This window comes from Hyperolius riggenbachi, chromosome 2 (assembly GCF_040937935.1).
Source record: "Hyperolius riggenbachi isolate aHypRig1 chromosome 2, aHypRig1.pri, whole genome shotgun sequence".
NCBI lineage: Eukaryota > Metazoa > Chordata > Amphibia > Anura > Hyperoliidae > Hyperolius > Hyperolius riggenbachi.
This window is the reverse complement of record NC_090647.1, coordinates 284,722,923-284,743,237: the sequence shown is the minus strand read 5'-3', so window position 1 is coordinate 284,743,237 and position 20,315 is coordinate 284,722,923. Positions and strand designations below refer to the sequence as shown.

At 43.5% G+C, this 20,315-nt stretch overlaps 1 protein-coding gene across 1 annotated transcript in view; it reads right to left on the bottom strand.

The window, feature by feature from the left end:
* The window catches only part of CCDC28B (coiled-coil domain containing 28B), a 50,536-nt gene that overhangs the window by 23,715 nt on the left and 6,506 nt on the right, over positions 1-20,315 (bottom strand). The window contains exons 2-3 of the mRNA XM_068265397.1: positions 8,781-8,954; positions 5,773-5,936 (exon numbers count right to left, since the gene is read on the bottom strand). Coding sequence (XP_068121498.1) covers positions 5,773-5,936; positions 8,781-8,944 — 328 coding nt within the window. The 5' untranslated portion in view covers positions 8,945-8,954. The remainder of the gene's footprint in view (positions 1-5,772; positions 5,937-8,780; positions 8,955-20,315) is intronic.

Genomic DNA, 20,315 nt, shown 5'->3' with positions numbered 1-20,315 from the left:
GTGGTTATGGAGAAGCTTGAAGGATTCCAAAACTCACTCTATACACCAATCTCACTGTAGAATATAACAGAGAAGGTAGATTTATACAGTGTACAAACACCCAGCAGAGTGGATTAAATCTTATTAATCATTGCCAAACTAAGTTAACCATTACTGCACACTAGAATCTGAAAACCATAATAAACCAAAATCTTGACCTGTATGCTGGTCAGTTCTCCACAGTCTGGAGCCATGGAGTTATAACTGCCATTTACAAGAGTTTAAAGGGGTTCTTTCGCGAAAAAAGTAGGCAGTTAAAAAATGTGACAGATGACAGGTTTTGGGCCAGTCCATCTTTTTAAGGGGGATTCTCAGAGCTTTCTTTGTTTATAACAGCATTTCCTGAACAGCAGTTTAACTGCCAAAATAGCAAGATACCAGCCGGCCTCCCTAAGGGCTCTTTCACATTACAGGCAGCGGTGAAAGGCTAAAACGCTGCGTTTTGGCTGCTGGGCGTTTTCAAGGCGTTTTTAAGGCGTTTTAACGCCAATACATTAGTATCAATTGTAATGAGAAACGCCGCGGTCAGCCCTAAAAAAGCTCCTGGGAGCTTCAAAACGCAACGCTCCAAAACGCAGCGTTAGATGTGAAAGGTAAAATGAAAGTCTATGGACTTTCATTTTACCTAGGAAAACGCCAACTTCGGCTGTGGCGTTAAAACGCTGAAAAAGTCCTCTGGTGTGAAAGGGCTCTAATCACTTGCACACTATTATGTCAGTTAGATTTTGCAACTGTTGTTCAGGAAATGCTGTTGAAAACAAAGAAAGCCCTGAGAATCCCCCTTAAAAAGATGGACTGGCCCAAAACCTGTCATCTGTCACATTTTTTAACTGCCTACTTTTTTCGCGAAAGAACTCCTTTAAGCCAATATGACCTCACCAACTACAGGGCATCTGTTTAAGCAGCACACTAGGAAACAGTACAAGAGCATCCTGAATAGCGTGCACACTACACACAAACACACACACACTCATTCACTCACTCACTCACTCGCTTCCATTACATAAATCGTTGACCTGCCTTTAAAACCTTGCACCACTACACATTCAGTCAGGCTGTAACTAAATATACATCGTAAAATAATATTGATCAGAATGTGATGATAGATGCCTTCCAATGGCCCCCTCCTCCTGCTCTGCTCGTTTTACATAAGAAAGGTCTCAACCTATCAATGATGTGATAAAACAATGAAAAGGCATTCGCTGGTGAGCTGGGTCAATATCTATTCACTCACATTCACCAATGGGGGCTCTCTTGCTTTGCATGTTTGGATTTATTTGATATCATCTAACCAAGGATACACACTTATACACTGAAACAGGACAAGCCCTGCCACTGCAGGCTAACACAGGAAAAATCTGTGCCTCCAGCTGGGTTTCTTTTTTTTTTTTTAAATAACATGCAAAAAATCTGAAATCTGGGTATTTTTATCAATAGGTACTTATCCCTAATTGACATTATATATGTTCCTTTTATTCTAAATATTCTGATCAGTATGTATGAAAACATGAAAATGGAGTGTTACCATGGACTGGGTCCGTAGTAGTATGTCAGCCTGTGCATAAAGCACCATGTAAAACAGAATATCAACATCATGTAAACGCCAGCTGTATAGTAAGCATGCTTTTTTTCCTCTTATAAGCCACACTTTACTATATTAATTTAAACCCTCTCTCCAGGCACAAATGATTGCCCAGACCTGTTCAGGCACGCAGTTGCATACCATGTTTGTGTCTGTGTAGACATAGATAAGATGATGCCAAATAAATTACTTGTAAAACACCTATTTAGGAGCTCAGGTACAGGTCAATTCCTGCACCCATGGCTGTCTTTGTTAAGCTTCGTTTAAGTCGGCTGAGGCGGCCAATAACGACTGCCTCAGCCAGTAATCAGGTGTGTGTATGGCACTCAACATACAACCCGCGAGCCATCCGCTAGATTTATCTTCCCAACCCCAGCGACGCCAATCCCCTTGTTCATGCCGCTCTCCCGCTTGTTGTGTGACATCACGCATGCTCCACTCATCGTCCCTCCATCCTCCACCCGCATAGCTACACAGAGCGTTGTCAGCTACACAGCTGACACGCGTGTGCGTGGCTCCTGATCCCCGAAGAGAGACATCAGTTGGGCATGTGTATGGGCCCTTAAAGTGAACCTCCGGACTAAAAATCGACTCGGCAGCACTGAAAAGGCTTGGTGTTTCTTTAACAGTTTCACAGCATCAGAACTTTGTTTCTCTAATACAAGTCTCATTTTTAGCTGCACAGAAGAAAACTGCCCAGGCTTTTTTCCCCTGATGCTGTGCAAAGCATGATGGGATTTCTGATGTTGTTGTCATCGTTCTGCTGTTTTGGTGCAATTTTATTTTTTTTTACATTTTGAATTTGACATTTGAAGCCTAGCGTGTGCAGCTGGGAGGGGTGATCAGGACACAGGACAGTTGGAACTGTGTCTCCTGCTCCTTGTCACCTCCTTTCAACCAAAAAGATGGCTACCCCATGACAAAGATGGCAGCTCCCATGAATCACAAACATTTGTCTGTTCTTTTAAAATAGGGTGGGTAAGAGATTAGATTACCTATCTATTCTAATTAACATAACTAATGTAACTTAATAACAGTATGTTTGTTTAGGCTGAAGTTCCCCTTTAACCATTTCCAATCTATTCTATAATCATAGAGAAAGAAGGCCCACATATATAGCACCACTCTAATTGATTAGATAATATAACAAATTTATTTCAAAAAATATACATGATAATCATTGACACAATGGGGATTTCAATGCATAAAAACATTTAAAAAAGACCACATAGTTCTAAAACACCAGCTGCAGTATAGTATATAACCTGTATGTGTATATATATATGTGTATACACATATAAATAATGGAATAATTCCAAATAGAATTGAATGCCAACTTGGTGGGCTACAAATAAGAGCCCACCAGTGGTAGAACCCGGGTTCAGTATCTATATAAAGTGCACAGTGAAAATACAATAAAATGATTCCATAGAACAAGGTGCTAAGTGCAAATAAACAATTTGATTATAGATAACAAGGACTGCAAATAACAATGCTGATAATAGGAGCAGCCTAAAGGCCCATACACACGTCGGATTTCCGTGAACGATGGGTCGTTTGAACGTCCCGTTGTTCAGTCGTTCGCCCGCTAAATCGGGCGTGTGCACAGACAGTCGTTCGCTTGATAAGAGTGAGCTTGAGCGATCCGCCGGGCGGATCGCTCAAACTCACTCTTATCAAGCGAACGACAGTCTGTACACACGCCCGATTTAGCAGGCGAACGACTGAACAACGGGACGTTCAAACGACCCATCGTTCACGGAAATCCGACGTGTGTATGGGCCTTTATAGTTAAAGTGCATGAGAGACAAGGGGTGAAAATAAATGAAGAGATACTTAGCCCAGGGTATTAATGTATTAACGCAGCTGGAGAGAGACTGGGATCCCCTCAAACATTCCACCAGGTTCGCGGGCGTCACCCCGCTTTGAGAGGAGGAGAGGACCAGGGATGCTCAAATTCGGCTTCGGGAGATATCCGGATTTTTGCTATCCGGATATCTCCCAGTAATGCTGTGCGGGCTGGGCGGGGGGGTCAAGCTTACCTCTCTGACGTCTTCTTCGGTCGTCCCTCAGCGCCTCCCACGATGCGCTCCAAGCGGCGGTCACCTGATTACAAACACTTCCTCCTTCCGGGTTGAAGGAGGAAGTGTTTGTAATCACGTGACGCGCAAGGAGCGCATCGTGGGAGGCGCTGAGGGACGACCGAAGAAGACGTCAGAGAGGTAAGCTTGACCCCCCCGCCCAGCCCGCACAGCATTACTGGGAGATATCCGGATAGCAAAAATCCGGATATCTCCCGAAGCCGAATTTGAGCATCCCTGGAGAGGACACCGTCAATTCTATGTGTCAATGATTATCATGTATATTTTTTGAAATAAATTTGTTATATTATCTAATCAATTAGAGTGGTGCTATATATGTGGGCCTTCTTTCTCTATGATTATAGCTCTTATTGGTGGGCTCTCAGCACGCTCCTACTTTGCCAGTGTTGCAGATAATTTGTTTAGTACATTTCCAATCTATTGTTGATTTGGTCCAACAGAGGATTATTCCCCCAGATCCTTAAAGAGGACCTCCAGCCTAAATAAAGATACTGTCATTAAGTTACATTAGTTATGTTAATTAAAATAGATAGGTAATATAATCTCTTACCCACACTGTTATAAAAGAACAGGCAAATGTTTGATTTCATGATAGCAGCCATCTTTTTGGTTGAAAGGAGGTGACAGGGAGCATGAGACACAGTTCCAACTGTCTTGTGTCCTGAGCACCTCTCCCAGTTGCTAGGCAACGTGAATAACAACATAGGAAATCCCATCATGCTCTGCACAGCATCAGGGGAAAAAAGCCCGGGCTTTTTTTCTTTGATGGGTGGAGCTTAACTAAAAATGCAGCTAAAAATGATGCTTTGGTAAGAAAAACAAAGTTCTGATGCTGTGAAACTGGTAAAGAAACACCAAGCCTTTTCAGTTCTGCTGAGTAGATTTTTAGTCCGGAGGTTCACTTTAACCACTTTGAAACCCTTGCTACGCTTATCTACTCCCCACAGAACTTCACCTGGAGCTCAGGGGAGTAGATAGGCCTACTTGTGGTTAACAGTGTGCTGTATGCCCAATAAGCTATCTGATCATGTATATAGGGTATCATTTTAACTGTGACAAGTGAGAGAATAGATTTTGTGGCGTTTGACAACTGAGGGCTAAGTCATGTGATTTTTTTTTACTGGAAAACTGAATGAAAAGCAATAAAACTGTTATTTTCATATACTCTGTACCCCCAAATAAAAAAACCAAAAGTGACAGCATTGAGAATACATAAATAGTTACCCTAGGGACGTAGCTTTTAAAATATGTATGCCATGAGAGTGTATTACTGTTAATCATGAAGATAAGAGCTTTTCATTGCTGATAGAGTACAATGAGAAAACAAAAAACACAAACCAGAAAAAATACTCCTTTATTCCCAACTAATATATTATCGCCATACATTGTACTAGGAACATTATTTAAATGTTGAGATAACCAGGACAAATTAGCAAATACAATGTGTGGGTTTTATCTATGGTAACATTGTTTATTTGAAAACTATAGTGGATGGAAATGGAGAAATAGTGTATTTTTATGCACAGATAATAACATAATTACTAAATGCAAATATCACCCTCACAAAGCATAATTTGTGGCAAAAAAACAAGATATAGATCATTTACATCTGATGAGTAGCAATAAAGTTATTGGTGAATGAATGGGAGGAGCGCTGAAATGTGAAAATTGCTCTGGTTTTTAAGCAAAAAACCCTGTGGTGCTGAAGTGTTGGACAGTTGGACTGATGTTGCCGTTAGGGGTGCCATTGTCAGATGTAATCTAACACAGCATCCCCTTCTGATCAAAGTGTCAGACACTTTGACCACCACTGGCTCAAAGGTGGGCCACTGCGCCACATACTATACATTTTACGTGTCTGCATTTGGGCTGCTTGTGCTGCACCAGATCTAGTTCAGCGTAGCGTCAGGCCCTCAGACTGATTACACATAGTCAAGAGTATGTCGCCAATATTGTTTCACAGAGCCACAGCTGAAGGTGCTCTGAGAAAACTCATTTTCAAGCATAAAGAAGAACATTAAATATGTGGTTTGCATTTTTGAGGTTTACCAAATGCCTGAAGTTTTCCTGAGTGAAAATCGTTAAGGAGACTTAGGAGACCACCCTCCATCTCGCAGACATGGGAGACATCAGTCAGGAAAGAGTGCTGCAGACTAGGCCCAGGCGTAACCACTTCACAGGGTGCAGAGGGCCGAGGCCGCTCCTTAATGCCTCTAAGAACAGAAACAAATTCAAAACACGATGTTTGATTTGGTATCATATACCTGTAAACATCTAAATGCTTCATCATTTGTACCATAACAGTTTTGGAAAGCTTAGGACATTAATACTCAGCTCCAAACTCTTTCATTCCTTTGATGGAATGGAGGTATGTTGCAGAACTACTGTCACAAAAAACTGTAAAATGTAAAATGTGTATCAGTACATATAAATATAAGATATGAACTACTGGGTGGAGGTGCTGGAGCCCTGCTGTTTACACTTTACCATCAATACACCTGAAGAAGAAGGACAACCGCGAAAAACACGTTGCCCTTGTGTTTTTTTGTGCAATGAATATGATATACTCCATCATATATGTCCAGTGTATATACCTTCAGAGAGAGGCAAGCCAATATTACTTTTCCTATCAGACTGTTTTAGACTAGGTTATGCAATTTTATGTGCCTCCAACCAGTAGTCCATTACTTTTCTACCTCTGTTCATAGGTTATTAGTATAATTTTTGTTTTACTATAAAACTTATAATCAGGAGTCCCACTCAAGCCCCAAGCATCCAGGGACCCATACCAGAGCAGCGGCTGGTTTTCCTCCACAGACTTTAATTGGTGGTTGCATCCCTTGCAACTCAACTTGTCACTACTATTTACACTATTATTAGTTAGCAGGGCCGGATTTCTGGCAAGGCCACCTAGGCCATGGCCTAGGGCACCAGAAATTTAGGGGCGGCTCAGTGAGGGGCAGTAAAGCTGTTCTATGGAGCCATCACTATCTACAAGGACAGCTTTAAAGGAAAGGTTCAGGGAGGGTGGGTAAAAAATAAAAATCAATTTCCACTTACCTGGGGCTTCCTCCAGCCCGTGGCGGTGGTCTCCGGTCATCGGACGTCCTCCGGGCTCTACTGCGCATGCGCAGTAATTCTGCGCCTGCGCAGTAGAGCCCGGAGGACGTCCGATGACGTCAGAGCGCCGGCGTGGGACGCAGAAGTTCCGGGCCTTGGAGCGCAGAAGAGCCCGACCTGGCAGCCGGCCTGGCCAGGTCGGGTCGGCCACCGGGAGCCTGCGGAGCGGCGGCGAGGGCACCTCCTGCCTGCCACGGGCTGGAGGAAGCCCCAGGTAAGTGGAAATTTATTTTTATTTTTTACCCACCCTCCCTGAACCTTCCCTTTAACCTCTGAACTATCTGTCCTGTACTTTTGTCATCCCTGCAAGACCTGTAAGCTCTGTCCTGCAGGTACACATCAGCCTAACTCACATGGAGACACAATGGGTCCATCATTAAAGAGATGGCAAACATAACATAAAAGTTCTTAAGGAAAACATAACTTATCTATACGCATATTACTAAAATAGTTATTGTCTGTGGCATCCAATGATGGAGACTAGTAAGGAGAATTCTCATTGGGACACACAGAGATAACAACCATACAGACGGTATAGTTGGCCTTGGACGGTAAAAAGTACAAATCCGGCCCTGTTAGTTAGTGTCATCTATACCCACTATTGGCTCCTGGTCTTTTCTTTTGTTTTTCCAGTTCCTGGTGCTCTGTGAAGATCATTGGGATCCCACCTTTCAAGTACATATAAGATCTGTCTCAGAATAAAATGCACTATAAATTGTTTTTTTTTCCTATGTCACGGTCACTTACATTAGATTGTAAATACCTGACAAACATGACTGGTTTTGATCTAGCCATCTCCAGGGCCGGTTCAAGTAACAATGGGGCCCTATGGCAAGATTTGCCTGGGGGCCCCCCAACAGACACTACCCTGACCAAAAAGCGTCATCAGAGGCCCTTTGTTGCAGCCAAATTTAATTCCTGGGCCCCTGACCTGGCTGCTGACCTTCCCCAATCATCCCCCAACTTAACAGACTCTGCAGTGTCCCTGGGGAGCAACAGTTCAGATGGGGGAGGGACAACTTGGGGGCCCCTACAGGCTCTGGGGCCCTGGGGCAACTGCCTATTTTTTCCTATGGTAGCTCCGGCCCTGGCCATCTCCTTATGGGGGATTCTCAGGCCAGCATCAGACTGTGCATTGTCGGCAGCGTTGTGTAGCGGCCCAGGGAGCCGCACCGCCAAAACCAAGCCTTCGGGGATAACTGTGTTAGTACACGGTAATCCTCATCTGGCTCAGATCCAAAAAGTAAGTGACGCTCGCTTGCGGTCACTTCCTGTTTGGCAAATACGGAAGTGCATGGAAACTTATTGTAAAAAATATGCTTCCACGTATGCGCGCCGCTGACACCATCCTTTTTAAAATTCCTGCATTGCCATAGACTTACATGACTTTCTGTCCTCTGCACGTTGCCGCAGCGGTTGCGCGGTAACGTCAGTTTGGGCTCGCGGTAGATCAGCGACTTCCGGGTACACCGCATGCTGTATGAAAGCACCCATAGGCTTTCATTAGCATAGCAGTGAGGTGTGGTAGAATGACCCTTCCGCAACAGTACCAGTGTGAAAGGGCCCTCAGGGTTTTCTTTACTTTCTAAAGCACTTACTGGATGGCAGTTGCTCAGTCCAAGTAATACAATTATGTGCGCAAGCAAGTAGGGAAGCTGGCTGGCATCTTCATACAGATTTGTCCAGGTAGTGCTTTTGTGAAGAATACAGGAAATACTGAGAATCCCCCACAAGGAGATGGAATAATCCAAAACCCGTCAGAGCTGTCATATAATTACTACCTACTAACAGTAACAAAAGAAAAGAAGTAATTTACAGTGCATGTACATCTTACATGTACAGTATGTGTACTCATGTATTTTACATTGTACAGTTTTTTTGCGATAGTGGTCCATATAACAAAGGACAGTAAATAGATAATGCTTATGAGGAATTACCTCTTGACTTTACTCCTTTGCTTTGGGGATGGAGGGTGTGGGAGTCCCAGGCTGAATGTGGCACTCTTACAAGGAGGAGGAGCTACAGGCTTTCGTGCTGGAGCAGGTGGAAGGGTCTGTGTTACACACACCTTAGGACTCCTTTTCTTCCTCTTGTCTTCCATCTCTTTTATCCTGGAAACAAATGAAAAGTAGGGTCACCTTATATTTAAACATCATACACCTCAACTCCACAACAACTGATACAAAATACTCTCAATCAATGCAGAAAAAAAAGAACAATTAGCAGGCCTGGGCCAAGGGAAAGGCATAGAATGCTTCAGCTATGGGCAAAAGACCATGGGGTGCACATTTGTGCCCAAGTGACTTGCCTCACTGTAGAGTTCCACCTTAAAAACCCGATCTTAAGGAGTTGCCGCTGCCCACACTTCTGCTCTGAACCATGGCTCTTCTTAAGCTGCCTCACAGCTGCAGACACAGCTGACCAGCGGGGTGGCAGGCTTCCCTAGTGACTGAGCTCAGAGCTGCTCTACAAGGATGTGGATGGGTGCAGTGTGGATGATTGCACTAAGGATACAGTAGATGCACTGTGTGTGGATGGGTGCAGTGTTGGTGGTTGTTCTAGCTGGCGATAGGTGCACTGTGGGTGAGTGTAGTGTCCATTGATTGCAGTGTGGGTGTAGAGTGTCTCTGGGTGGGTGCATTTAAAGCACACCTGCTCAGAACTTCAACAACTAGCAACAACCTAATAACCTTGAGGCCTGGAACCCACTACAAAACGCTATCGCTAATCGCAATCGCTAGCGTTTTGTATGAGCAGTTTGTAAGCGATTTCATGAGCGGTTTAGGGAGCGCTTTTAAAAAGTGTATCAATTTGCCAGCGGTTGTGTAGCGATTAGCGTTTTAAAGAGTAACTGTTAGCCCCAAAAATCAAATTTAAATCTCTATTGCAATGTTTTAATTACTTTGTAAGGGAGCCAAAAAGGCAATGCAGAAGTTAAAAAGCAATCTAATTTTTTTACTGTGTAGCCTTTTCCCCAAGCTCCTAAGGAGGACGCAAAGCCGCATAACAGATACTGCAGAGCATGCCCATGTCTGCCCGACCCCCCTCTCCCCCTCAGGACCAGGTGCCGATGTCTGCCCGACCCCCTCTCCCCCCCAGGACCAGGTGCCGATGTCTGTCCGCTCCCCCCCCCCCCCTCCCCAAGAGCCGATGTCTGTCCAACCCCCCAGGACCAGGTGCCGATATCTTCTCACCCCAAACAGCTGACACGGAGAGAGAGCGGGAGCTCTGCGGTGGCGGCGCTGGAAGTGTGTAGATGCACTCCGCTCTCTCTCCGTGTCAGCTGTTTGGGGTGAGAAGATATCGGCACCTGGTGGTCGGGCAGACATGGGCATGCTCTGCATGCTCTGGTCCTTTCAATTAATTTTAATTATGTTACAGTGTGTGGTAAGTTTAAAATGCTAGCAAAATCGCTCCATGCAGGTTTTGATGAGGGATTACGCCAGCGATTACATACTTAACATTGAAGCGCTAACGCTCCCAAAATGTTGCATGTCCTGCGTTTATGATTTTTCGAATCGCAATCGCTCCAGTGGAAGTTGCCCCATCCATTTACATTAGCTGAGCATTTTTACAAAACGCTAGCGTTTTCAAACGCTCCCTAAACGCTTCAAAAATCGCCCTTGTGGGTTCCAGCTCTTAAAGAAAAACATTTCTTTGTTACAACTGATACAAATCCTGCAATAAATCTGCAGTGTGTCCACTTCCTGCTTTCATGGAAGCAGACATATTGTTAACATCCTGTGTTTGCCAGTTAGCTCTCTGTCATGGTGGGCAGCTGACACAGCTGAGGGATCACATTACAACTTGTGCTTAGTCACAGATGTATGTAAAAGAGAAAAACCGAGAGCCCAATAGTGTAATATGTTAAAACACGTGGATTATGAAAAGAGTATGATATTATACTCACAAACCAGGGTTACCTCCAGGCAACCACTGTATAGGCAGGTGAGGAGATTCTCCTGTCCTCACTCAGGATTAAAAAGTCGCTCTCTGTAGACAGCAGAAAAAAAGGGGTATCCAGCTCCACCAAGGGTGGATATATATGATCACACAAGTATAGACCAGAGGCGCCAAAAGTATAAAATCAAAATATTAAAAGTTTTTTAAAAAGCTTTGGAGGCAGTGGTGGACCCACCTCCTGCAAGCAGACCCAAAAGGCTGTATTAATTCAACAAAAGTATTTATTGGGTATACTCCAGGGGGAGTTCGCAACGCGTTTCACAGGCTTTGCACCCGCTTCTTCAGGCAATACACAATCGGAGCATACATCTATGAACAAAGGCACAATTTTTGCGTGTCAAAAACCAAATGCTCATATATAAATACAAGTACAAATACATGTAGTCACATACACATCCGTTTTTACACTTATATATACATAAAAACGTGCAGACGTGTGTACCTTATAGCAGCCATATGTCAGTGAATGATCATATAAGAGCTCTAGTGGTGGTGGTTTATTAGGTTTAGTGTCATATAATGGGGATTTTTACTTCCCGATTAGTGGGGTGATTGATATATGCATTATGCTCTTTAAAGTGGTTTAGCAAATAGTGAATGGGGGCTGGGTGTGAGGAATGCGGCAGTGAGAATAATAGCAATGTATCAAAGGAGGATAATAGCAATGTATCAAGGGAGGAGGAGGCTCTAGCAGCGTGGGGGTTTAGGGTATAGAATTAACGTTGTCCATAAGTAGATAGTAATCTTTTGAAACGTAAACCACTTACCAGCAATTGGTCCGGGACACGCTTGGCGCCTAGTTGCCAGAGGGTTCCCATATTGTTGTTAATATGGTCAGTTTCACTCCTTTCCTGGCCAATCAGGAAGCGGAGCGGGCCAGCGTTATGTTGCGTAGTGAGGAAGCGACTAGAAGTATTTAGTCGCCTTGGTGACGTATTTGTATGGGCGGGGGATTCGTATGTACGTATTGTTATGGGCGCTGGAGGTAGGGTAGCGTCCGCTGGCGTCATGCGACTCTTAGTGCGCATGCGCTGAGTGTCATGCGCCCATTACGTTTGAGGGCAAGTCTGGCAAAGGAGCGATATCGCTCCCAGCGTATAGGGGAAGGATTCTTTTGATCCTAGGAGTTGATTTAAATCATACCACCTACTTGGTCTAGTTAATTCCATTTGTAATATGAAGTAAGGCTTATTAATGTTATCAAATTTTGTTATTTTCGTCACTTAGGTAGTTCTCTATTCTAGAGGTGTATTATGCAAGATTTTAACGCCACCTAGTGGGTAAAATCATTATTACTGGTATTTTACAAATTGTCTAAACATCTTTGAACCATCAGGTTATATAGTTTTTCAAAGAATTCCTATCTGTATTATGTTTTCATGGTTAAAAGTCACGAAAAGTTTGGAGGACCTAGAAACGGATAAAACAGATAAAACAACAATTTTGTAAAGAAATAATTGATAGTAGTATACAAACTACAAATATAAGACCATAGCTCTATGTAGGGGATAATTTTCACGCAAGGAACATTTTTTGGGGGTAATTAGGCACATATGTATACATACAAGTATACAGATATACCCGAATTTATATTAACATATTCAAAGGTCCATAATATATATAAAAAATATAAAAAATATATCCAAAGGTCCATAACATATATAAAAAAATGATTCTAAAATTGGTTACAGACATAATTAAAAAACCAAGGCTAATAAAAGAGGCGACTGAATAAAAGAATAATTATTGTAGTAGTTACGGATTTAGTGGATTTTTTCTAGTTGTTCATTGAGACCCTCAGGTACCAGAGTTCTCAACATTTGAATCCAAAACATCTCATCTTAATTTGCCAAAAGCATCCGGTTGGTGTTGGTTAATGGTTTCTATGAGTGTGATGTGAAATTTGGTGGGATCACTGTTGTGGTGAGTGCTAAAGTGTCTGGAGACACTGTGGAGTGGAAAGTTTTTTAGTATATTCCTCTTGTGCTGACCAATTCTACTACGTGCTGGTTGGGTAGTGCGTCCCACGTATTGGAGATGGCAGGGACACGATATGACATAAATGACGTATCTGGTGGTGCATGTGAGATGGTTTTTAATTGGGTATAATGTCTGAGTGGTATTGGAAGAAAAAGTATTGGTGGTTTGAATAAACGGACATGCCAAACATCGGGCATTTCTGCAAGGAGCGCAGCCGGGTGAGGAGTGTGGTTGGGAGTGTCCAATTTCTGTGGGTAATTTTAGTCGGCTCGGTGCTAAAAGGTTACGCAAATTGGGTGCTCGTCTGAAGGTAATGGCCGGGGTTGGTGGGATGGTTGGTCGGAGGTACGGGTCTTGTAATAGAATTTCCCATCTGTTCCTGAGAAACGATCTAATCTGTGAGTGTTGGGCGTTGTAGCGTGTAATGAATCTGGGTATATTGGATTTGGCTGGATCGATGGTGTCCGATAGTGAATTACGGGGTTTTTTGGCACGGAATTTAGCATCTTTAATCAATTTTTTCGGGTATTTTCGGGCTAAAAAATTTTTGGTTAGGATTTCGGATTGTGTCTGGTAGTCTGTGGGGTCTGTGCAATTTTTGTGTATTCTTTTAAACTGGCTATATGGGGTGTTGATAGTCCAGGGACGGTGGTGGAAACTGTCAAAATGTATATAATTATTGGCATCTACTGCTTTGAAAAAAGTCTTTGTTTTAATGGTATTGGAGTCTATAAACAGTGTTAGATCTAGATAATCTATGGTAAGTGGATCTTGGTGAAAGGTCACAGATGAGGGGGAATTGGACAGGCTAAACTCTCGAAATACATACAGGGTGCATTTCTGTTTTCCTTCTGTGCAAGAGTTCAGGTCCACTTTAAATGCATGGAAACTCAAGAAAAAATGCACATGCAACAAAAACATAAAGCCATTAAAAATGCAACACATAGGCATGCACAGCACATCTACAATGCTATAGTGCAAAGAAGCCCTAAATCATGCATGTGTATGCAGAGATCAGGCCTGAGAACTGTAATCTGGCAACAGTTGTCTGAACTAGTTGGGAATATGATTGCTATTGTTCCATTAGGATGGTGAATGGAAACAAGGTCTGATGTATTGCTAATTTGGTAGTGAACAGGAAGAATAAAGGTAGCCATTCACTGGTCGATTTGCCATCAGATTCGACCAACAGATAGAGCCCTCTCTGATCGAATCTGATCAGAGAGGGATCGTATGGCTGCCTTTACTGCAAACAGATTGTGAATCGATTTCAGCCTGTAACCGATTCACCATCTGCTGAGCTGCCACTGTCACCTGTCCCCCCCGCATACATTATCTGAAGCCTGGTCCCGGGCATCTTCTCCACATCACCTTCTGCATCACGACATCCGCGTATAACTTTCCGTCACTCCAGTGACAGCAGAAGTTCAAATAGCGCGCCCTCTATTTGTACTTCTGCTGTCACTGCAGTGACACAGGAAGTTATACACGGATGCCGCCGGATGTCGTGATGCAGAAGGTGATGCGGAGAAGATGCCAGCCGGAAGCCGGGAGGTGATGTGGAGAAGATGCCGGGAGCCAGCTTCAGGTAATGTATACCTGCGTTGATCGTACGCCGCTAGCGATGCGCTTCCTACCCGCGGGTGATCGACGGTAATTTCCTGCATGGAGCGATCGACGGGATCGATCTATTTCGGGACGAAATAGATCGAAATTTAGCGTTGAGCGTGAACGATGTGACAGCAGATTCGATCCCAGTGATCGAATCTGCTGTCGATCAGCGGGTAATCGACCTAGTGTATGGCCAGCTTAAGGGAACACATTAGAAGAGACCTCCCTGTACCCTCCTGCTGTTCTATACTGATAATAGAATAGTCTGTTGTCATCCTCTGAGGCATGGCTCCATTGCCTATCATAAAAGCTGAATAACTGATCAGCACTTAACAAAGGATCATTTGACGGCATTACAATGAAGATACAATGACAATGTTCCAGGAAAGTCATGTGGACAAACAGTGATCACTAGTTATAGCCTTTATTGTCTTGCTATTTAACTATTGGGAGAAAAAAAAAACATAACATAAATGAAATATTAGCATGCTGGCCATTTATTTCATAAATATACAGTACTGTTAGTTGCATACACATCTGCTTCTGCATATTTACTATACATGTAAACAGAATACAGCCTGTCTCACCCTCCTAACATATGACAAGACAAGACAAGACAAGACAAGTAACATTTATATTGCGCTTTTCTCCTGGCGGACTCAAAGCGCCAGAGCTGCAGCCACTAGGACGCGCTCTATTGGCAGTAGCAGTGTTAGGGAGACTTGCCCAAGGTCTCCTACTGAATAGGTGCTGGCTTACTGAACAGGTAGAGCCGAGATTCGAACCCAGGTCTCCTGCGTCAGAGGCAGAGCCCTTAACCATTACACCATCCAGCCACCAGTGATGGAACAAACCCACAAACATGATCTGTTCAGCTAAATGATTTAGTGATATCAGATAGCCTGCGGTCTGGGGACATTAGAAAGTATCCTGGCTTCACCCAACACAAGGGTGACGCTGGGACTATTATTAACATGATATCACCACATCAATAGAGACTCACACTTTCACTGCTAAGAATAGCCATGAATTGTACTGCTACAGTTTAGTGTAAAGCAGTTAGGAACCTAGAAACTGATGCTCAGGATACAAACAGCATAGTTGTAAGGAAAGTTGTGAAAAGGGGACTTGATCCCAGACTATCCCATAAACACAGCAGAGCAATGTCTGCACAAACCGTGCAGTGCCTACTGGAGGGTCAGCAGGCAGAGATGCCACATTGCCACACTCACCCGTTGTTCAGCTGATTACCATTAGGGTTTCTGACAGAAATATCTTTTGTTCAAAAAAAGTACAATCGTTCTTGTGGTAAAAAGTGAGCAAAATGGCCTCTATCATATATTTTATATTGTGGAGACAGCTTAACCGCCACTGCTGACAATAACCGTGGTTTAATTGGACAATCACAAGTGACGCAAGATATGTCAGAATAATACACACTGCATACTACAGTCCTACCAGCCAAAATCAAATAAGCATGCTTCATTCTACCTTGCATCTGTAGGCAGAGACGGTACAGTGGATGCTGGGACCCTGGGCACTAAACAGAGGCTGACAGCCATATCGCACTTAACATGCTTCTTCCGAAGCCTCGAGAGTGGCCGACGGTGATGATGAGTGACAGATAAGGTCACAGGGGGACATTTATCAAGAGTGTCTGGGACAAAAATTGGTAGGATTTTAGAAATCTGTGCAGAACTGTCAGCATCTTAAAGAGGAGCTGTCAGCCATACTATCTCAGCTGAGCTGAACTGTGAAAATCACCCGGGTAGTGAAGTGGTTAAACCCCTTCCCTCCCTCCCTCCCTCCCTCCCCCCAGCCAGCCAATATGGCGATCAGCTCTCATAGGCTTCACCCTATGAGAGCCGATCGCTCTATGCCCGATTTGACCGCCCTTCACTATAGAAAGTGCATTGTCTCAGCATGAGATATATTGGCCAATCAGAGAGGAGCAGAGGTTTGGGAGGGGAAAACAGGAGGGAAAGAGGCTTCATCCAATCAAGCTGCATTAGTTAAGTCTAAGGGGAGGTAGAGAAGTAAAAAAGGACAACCCAGCATGCCCTACAATTTCCTTTATGTGTACCAAATAAGAGTCAGGTAAACTGGGGAATGATCCTTTATCAACAAGAAAAGTAATAGTGATTTTAACGTTTGGATTGCCTGGTTAGCCTCCTTATTACTTGTTTACCAGTTAAAAATAAAGAATTGATTTTTTTTTTATGCCCGACAGTTACACTTTAAGAAATCACTAGATAGTGCAAATTCCTTCTTAACCTCTTGCCGACTGTGTCACACCGACGGGCGTGGCCGCGGCGGCAGCCCCAGGACCATCTAACGCTGATTGGCGTAAAGTTCTGGTGCTCTGTTTTGCAGGAGATCGCGCGCAGGCTGCGCGCGCATCTCCTGCTTGAGGGCGGAGCTCCACCCCGCCTTCAGTCTCCGAGCAGCTATTGCCGCTCGGGAGACTGTTTCTATTTACATGGTGCAGCGCTGCGATCAGCAGCAGCGCTGCACTGGGGACAGCCGAGCGACACGGCTGTCCCCCTGGGGGACAAGAGAGCGATCGGCTCTCATAGGGTGAAGCCTATGAGAGCTGATCGCCATATTGGCTAGCTGGGGGGAGGGAGGGAGGGAGGGAAGGGGTTTAACCACTTCACTACCCTGGTGATTTTCACAGTTCAGCTCAGCTGTGATTACTTTGGCAATAACTTTATCAATAATTATCACAACTAAATGATCTATATATATTTTTTTTTCAGGACAACTAAGGCTTTTTGTGGCTGATATTTGTTATTAGCAATGACCTTATTTTCTACGCATTTTAAAAGGAAAATAAGGAAAAAAGTGAAAAATACACCGTTTATCCACTTTTATACATTATAGCTTTAATGTAAACAGTTATATTGTACATGAAACCCACACATTTTATTTGTCTATCCCTCCTGTTTATTTAAACAGTTCATTTGTCTTGATAATGTATTCCCTGGAAGGAGGAGAGGGGTTTGCTGTCATTATTTTACAACTCTGTAGTGATGTTATTAGGTCAGAAATAAATAAACAGCGTTATCTAAGATTTTGTAGGAAGGAGAGTGCAGAGACTTATTTTCACGTCATAGGGACAGCAAATGGTTAAAGAAACAGCTTTTTTTTTTTTTTAAAGACACGAACAAAAATAAACATGGGGGGAGCGATCAGAGCTCTGTTGGTGGGGAGAAAAGGGCGGGGGGAATCACTTGTCTGCTATGTTGTGCGGCCCTGCAGCTTGGCCTTAAAGCTGCAGTGGCCTTTTTTACTAAAAATGGCCTGGTCACTAGGGGGGGTTTAGCCCTGAAATCCTCAATAGGTTAAATTGTTGTAAAATAAGATGAGCTAGGAAGGTATTTTAGACAGTGCAGTGTGTGGGGGGAATTGCCGTTGCTGAGGTAACCAGTACATCTGCTGTATTGATACTGGCAGGCTCTGAGGAGGAATTCAGCAGGAGGGAGGAGCTCCTCCAAATCATGTCTAGCCTGCACTGCTGCACTATCTGTAGAACTGCTATTAAGCACTTTTTAATCTGCAGCAGTTTAGGAATGGATTTACACTTTTCTTAACTGTAGTGCAGCTCTAGAAATTCATGCTAAACTGCCACTATTACCTAGAATTTAAGAAAGTTCTTATTATCATGCAGAACTATTCTCCCTGCTGGTTAGAACAGTTTAAAGAGGAGGTGTTAGGTATAGGGTCTCAGAGAAAAAAACACATATATCAGTAGCTAAATATTGGCTGTACTTACATTACATATGCATTTCACTGTCCGCGTTTGGATTTCACAGAATTTTTATATAGTATTTGAAGAGAATGATGCTCCTGACAGCTCATGGCAGGTTCCATGTTTGTCTGTCTTGTATGAAGCCAATTGTGGTGTAATATCCTCCCTTACCCTGCTTCCTGATGATTCGACTCACAAAAAAGATCAGGATCAAAGATCCTAATGGTTCATGATCCGGACAACACTACTGTGCAATGAATATTAATTAGCCATGTGGCTAGGAACAATAGCGGACTCATGCAGTGAATATTAATTAGCCATGTGGCTAGGAACAATAGCGGACGCATGCAGTATACTCTAACGGAACATGTGCCCTGTGAACAGCACATTGATTTTAGCTGGGCTGCAAGTTACAAGCTGCTGTAACATGAGCCTGTAACTTCCCACTGTGAAAGTAGCTTTAGGGCAGGATAGGGAAATGAAGGGGGAGGACCCAAGGTAGTGCAGTGGGGAGAAGAAGCAGCCCCAGAATGCTTTGCAGTATCTGTTATGCGTCCTGCCGACCTCCTTAGGAGCTTGGGAATACAGAGCCTTGCTGTTCAGCAAACATCAAAGTAAGAGAGATTTTTAACTTCAGTATTGCCTTTTTGGCTTCCTTCTAAACTGTTTAACACAGGAGAATAGAGGTTTAAATTAGCTTTTGCAGCCTGACACTTACTCTTCAAGAAGAAAAAACGGTAATGCTTTGATAAATCTGGCCTACAGACAATAAGCTGCCCATGTTTGTTGTCCCTTCATCCTCTGAGTTCCAGACACTTGCCCAACTGCTGCAGTTAACATATTTGGCAGCTTGACTGCATGAGTGTGCCAGCCCGCAGCCCTCCCTTTGCTTCCTTGGTGCCCTAGGCCATGGCCTTTGTGGCCTTGCCTGAAATTCGGCCATGTTGATGGCACTAATGGTACTCTCTTGAGCCCATGGCTTAGGAACTGTACATGCCGGGAAGCTCCCAGTGATGGCTGTGACACACAGCCACTCGGGAGTGAGTATAGAGAGGGCATGCAACTGAAATTTCAATTGGGACATTCAGCAGCAAGACAGAGGGATGGTTGGACTAAACAAGTAGCTTGGAGGGGGCCTGAAGAGTCTGTAGACTAGGGCTTCCCAACCCTGTCCTCAAGTACCTCCAACAGTCCATGTTTTTTGGAAATCCACAGATGTAGTTAATAAGCTCTGCTGAGACACTGATTACCTCACTTGTGAATGGTTGTGGTTTTCTGCAAGAAATGCACTGTTGGTGGTACTTGAGGACAGGGTTGGGAAGCCCTGCTCTAGAACACCAAGGTAAGTATATATTAAAAAGAAAATTCCTCTCAGGCCCTGTTCACATTACAAACGTGGACGGCTGTGCGGTCGGAACGCAACGCATACAAACGCACGCCATCCGCGTTTGTATGCGTTGCGTGGCTGATCCCATTCACTGACGTTTCTGTAAAAAATGCATACAGCATGCGTTCCCGGACCGCACAGGTCCGGAACGCATGCAGTATGAACATCAGACAGTGCACTTTATGCACTGTCTGATGTCGTGCGTGTCGGCCTCCTGCACACGTTCCCAAAACGCGGCTGGAAACGCGTGCAGTGCGAACGGGGCCTCAGGTTTATTTTACTGGTTTGATTTTTAGTGAAAGATCATATTTTCAATGATATCATTTAAATCAATTGAAAAGGTAGTTTCTATCATAATTCTTATGGACAGAGCTTCGTTTCAAATCATTTATCCCCACATATAAAACATTTGTTTTAAAAGGACAGTTAAGGGGTACTTATTATTATTTCCTTGTTATTCTTGTCATTTATTATTGCCGTATTTATGATTGATGTGTTATCACTTTTTTATTCAGTATTGACTGGTTACATGTTATCATTGTTTTTCTAATATTCTATTATCATTTTTATATGCACCCTGTATGTATTTAGAGAATTAACCTTATCTAATTCCCCCTTATCTGTGACTAATCACAAATGGTAATTTGATCTCTCAGCTGTGTCAGCTGACTGCCACAGCAGGGAGCTAATTGGTAAATACAGGATGTTAACAATATGTCTGCTTCCATGAAAGCAAGAAGTAGACAAACTGCAGATTTATTGCAGGATTTGTATAAGCTG